General features: G+C 41.1%; 1 protein-coding gene across 1 annotated transcript; it reads left to right on the top strand.

Moving 5' to 3' along the window:
* The first annotated feature begins 223 nt into the window (after window positions 1-223).
* On the top strand, window positions 224-1,237 carry LOC147883076 (uncharacterized protein At5g65660-like). Its single transcript, XM_087399205.1, has 2 exons — window positions 224-825; window positions 958-1,237. The coding sequence occupies exons 1-2, from the start codon at window positions 514-516 to the stop codon at window positions 1,117-1,119; spliced, it is 474 nt and encodes a 157-aa protein (XP_087255331.1). The 5' UTR covers window positions 224-513; the 3' UTR covers window positions 1,120-1,237.
* The last annotated feature ends 1,143 nt before the right edge of the window (window positions 1,238-2,380 follow it).

Below are 2,380 nucleotides of genomic sequence, written 5' to 3'. Positions count from 1 at the left end.
GACAAAGCAACTGATAAATTGTGCCTTGTCCTTGTATTTTTTATACGATATGTTCCGGCGTCTTTTAGTACAATATTCAGTGCGGTCTGGAGAAGATGCTCGTCCACCACCGAATTGTGCTGAGTACAAGGAAGGCTTAGCGTAGAGGGGTGGAGGCCTGGAGAGAGATATAAATGTACGCTGGTGCCGCAGAGATCTTGGGCTTTCTTTAAGACCTGCATTGCGTGCTTGTTTTGGTCTAAAACCTCAGGAAGTGTGCGGCTTCTAGGCGCTTGTAGATGAGAGACGCGTCACGCCGGTAAGAAGAAGAAGAACTGGGTGGCAGTGCAAGAACGATATTGAGCAGACATAGAAAGAACAAAAGCAGAGGATGAAGGGGGCATTTGGGCGACTGAATCAAACAATACAAAGAGGAGTTCTCGAGGGAGGAAGGTAGGATTACCCACAGAGAGACATCCTCTCGAGTTTTAGAGAGGCTGAAACTGCATACATAGAGATAGATTGAAGCTGTACATGGAGTTCAGTAGCAGGCAGCTGTATATTAATTTCGATGATCCCATCACTGGCTATCCGAGGCCTCGTTTGAGCTTCGCCCTCGGGGCTGCCCTCGTCTTGCTCATCACTGCTGCCCTCACGTTTTGCTTCTCCTTCTGTTACCATTGGAGGAAAATGGCAAGGCGACGTAGCTCATCGACACCTCCTAACAATGACCGTGCAGCTCACCTCGCTACCCTTACAGTCATCGTCAATGGCCTGCCTCCCCACCCACTTGATGATTCGCTTACTTCACCTGGCACCAAACCTCCAGGCGACAAGCCTATCATGGTAAGAGCTTGCTCGTCTTTCCTTTCAGATGGCATTTTTTATATTAATTGTGCCACATGTGCAATACAGACTGCATTGTTTTGCTGAGACTCTGTTTATCTGCTTGCCTTACATCTCCATCGTCTATTACAGATCACAAGTCTCTTCCCCGTAGTCATGCCCGGGGACGACATGCCAAAGTTTGTGGCTCGACCATCTCCGCATATGCAGCTAGACGTTGTCCAAGATGGATCTCAACATGATGAAACAATCTGCCGTCCGAAATTACCTGTGTTTCCCTTGAATTCTGATTGATTGCAAACTGTAGGCAAGGCAGCAACCAACGCTGCGGCAATCAATTTGTAAATTTGTGCACTAGCACCACACAGCTCCGCTAGTGCGTTCTGTAGTTTGGAACATTCTGCCCTGTAAAATTCCCCATTATTAGTTTGATACGAAACGAATGAATATAAAAGAGTTTTCACCAGATATGATTCCCTCTGTTAAATCTAGTTCATTTTTTACACTTTTCAAATTAGAAACTTCCGAAGGCCAACAATAGCATATCATTAGTGTGTATGTATATGTGCCTCTAGCGATTAAAAAGATAAGTTTCATTTGAAGCTTTCATGATTCGAATTACAATGGAGAGCTACTCTAGCTTTAAAAGGCCACAAAGTCTAAACTACACAATAAAGAGACATGTTCTAGGGTCCCCAACTGCCAATTCACGTTTCATGTAATTGAATATGTGGCTAAGTGCATTCAAAAATAGCACTATCCAAGACACCTCCTAATAAGCACTATTGTATATATGCTTCAAAACATGAGTATGGTTGGGGCTTTTTTTTTTTGTTTTAATAGCCAATTTTCCAAGGCTAGTTAACCTAAATTATAGGCCATTAAAGACCCATGCTTACAAAAAGCATACAATAACAAATACAAGGCAAACAAGATGCCATCTATTAAGTTATAAAGACTAAGAATTAGTTGAGAGAGAGAGAGAGAGAGAGAGATTATTAAAGTCTTCAAAAGATCGATGGGTCTGAGAGGAGGGCTTTTTAACTTCATGGGAACAATTCCAAATTCGATCCAAGGATGAAACACACAACGACAAGATCACTACACAAATTGACAAGTATGCTCAAAGTGAGCAATAGAAATGTTATCGTGATGTGACTACACACACACAGATTACTAGTATACAGTTGTATTTTGCCATGATGTTTCTATCAAGAAATGAATGAACATACGTGTAGGTTGGGGACTATCGCATGATAAGGAAACAACATGGGACTTCTAACAATGATTAAGAAAACCTAAATGTCATTTTAAAAGTGTGCAATATTCTTTGCACCACCTTGATGGATTGTTTTCTACCTCTCTTTTTGCAAATATTATATTATCAAATAACATCATACTATTTTTTCCTTTGTCCATGTTTCTAGGAGAGTACTTGAGGTCCATATTAATCTACGTAATAATCCCCAAAGGATAAAGAACTTGATTTGATTATATTTCACAGGGAATCCAACATTGTGTTATATAACTATGTAGATAGCTATACCTACCTATA

This window comes from Dipteris shenzhenensis, chromosome 28 (genome assembly GCF_047967505.1).
Source record: "Dipteris shenzhenensis isolate YYH24624 ecotype China chromosome 28, Dip_SZ_1.0, whole genome shotgun sequence".
Classification (NCBI taxonomy): Eukaryota; Viridiplantae; Streptophyta; class Polypodiopsida; order Gleicheniales; family Dipteridaceae; genus Dipteris; species Dipteris shenzhenensis.
This window is presented reverse-complemented; position numbering and strand designations above follow the sequence as displayed.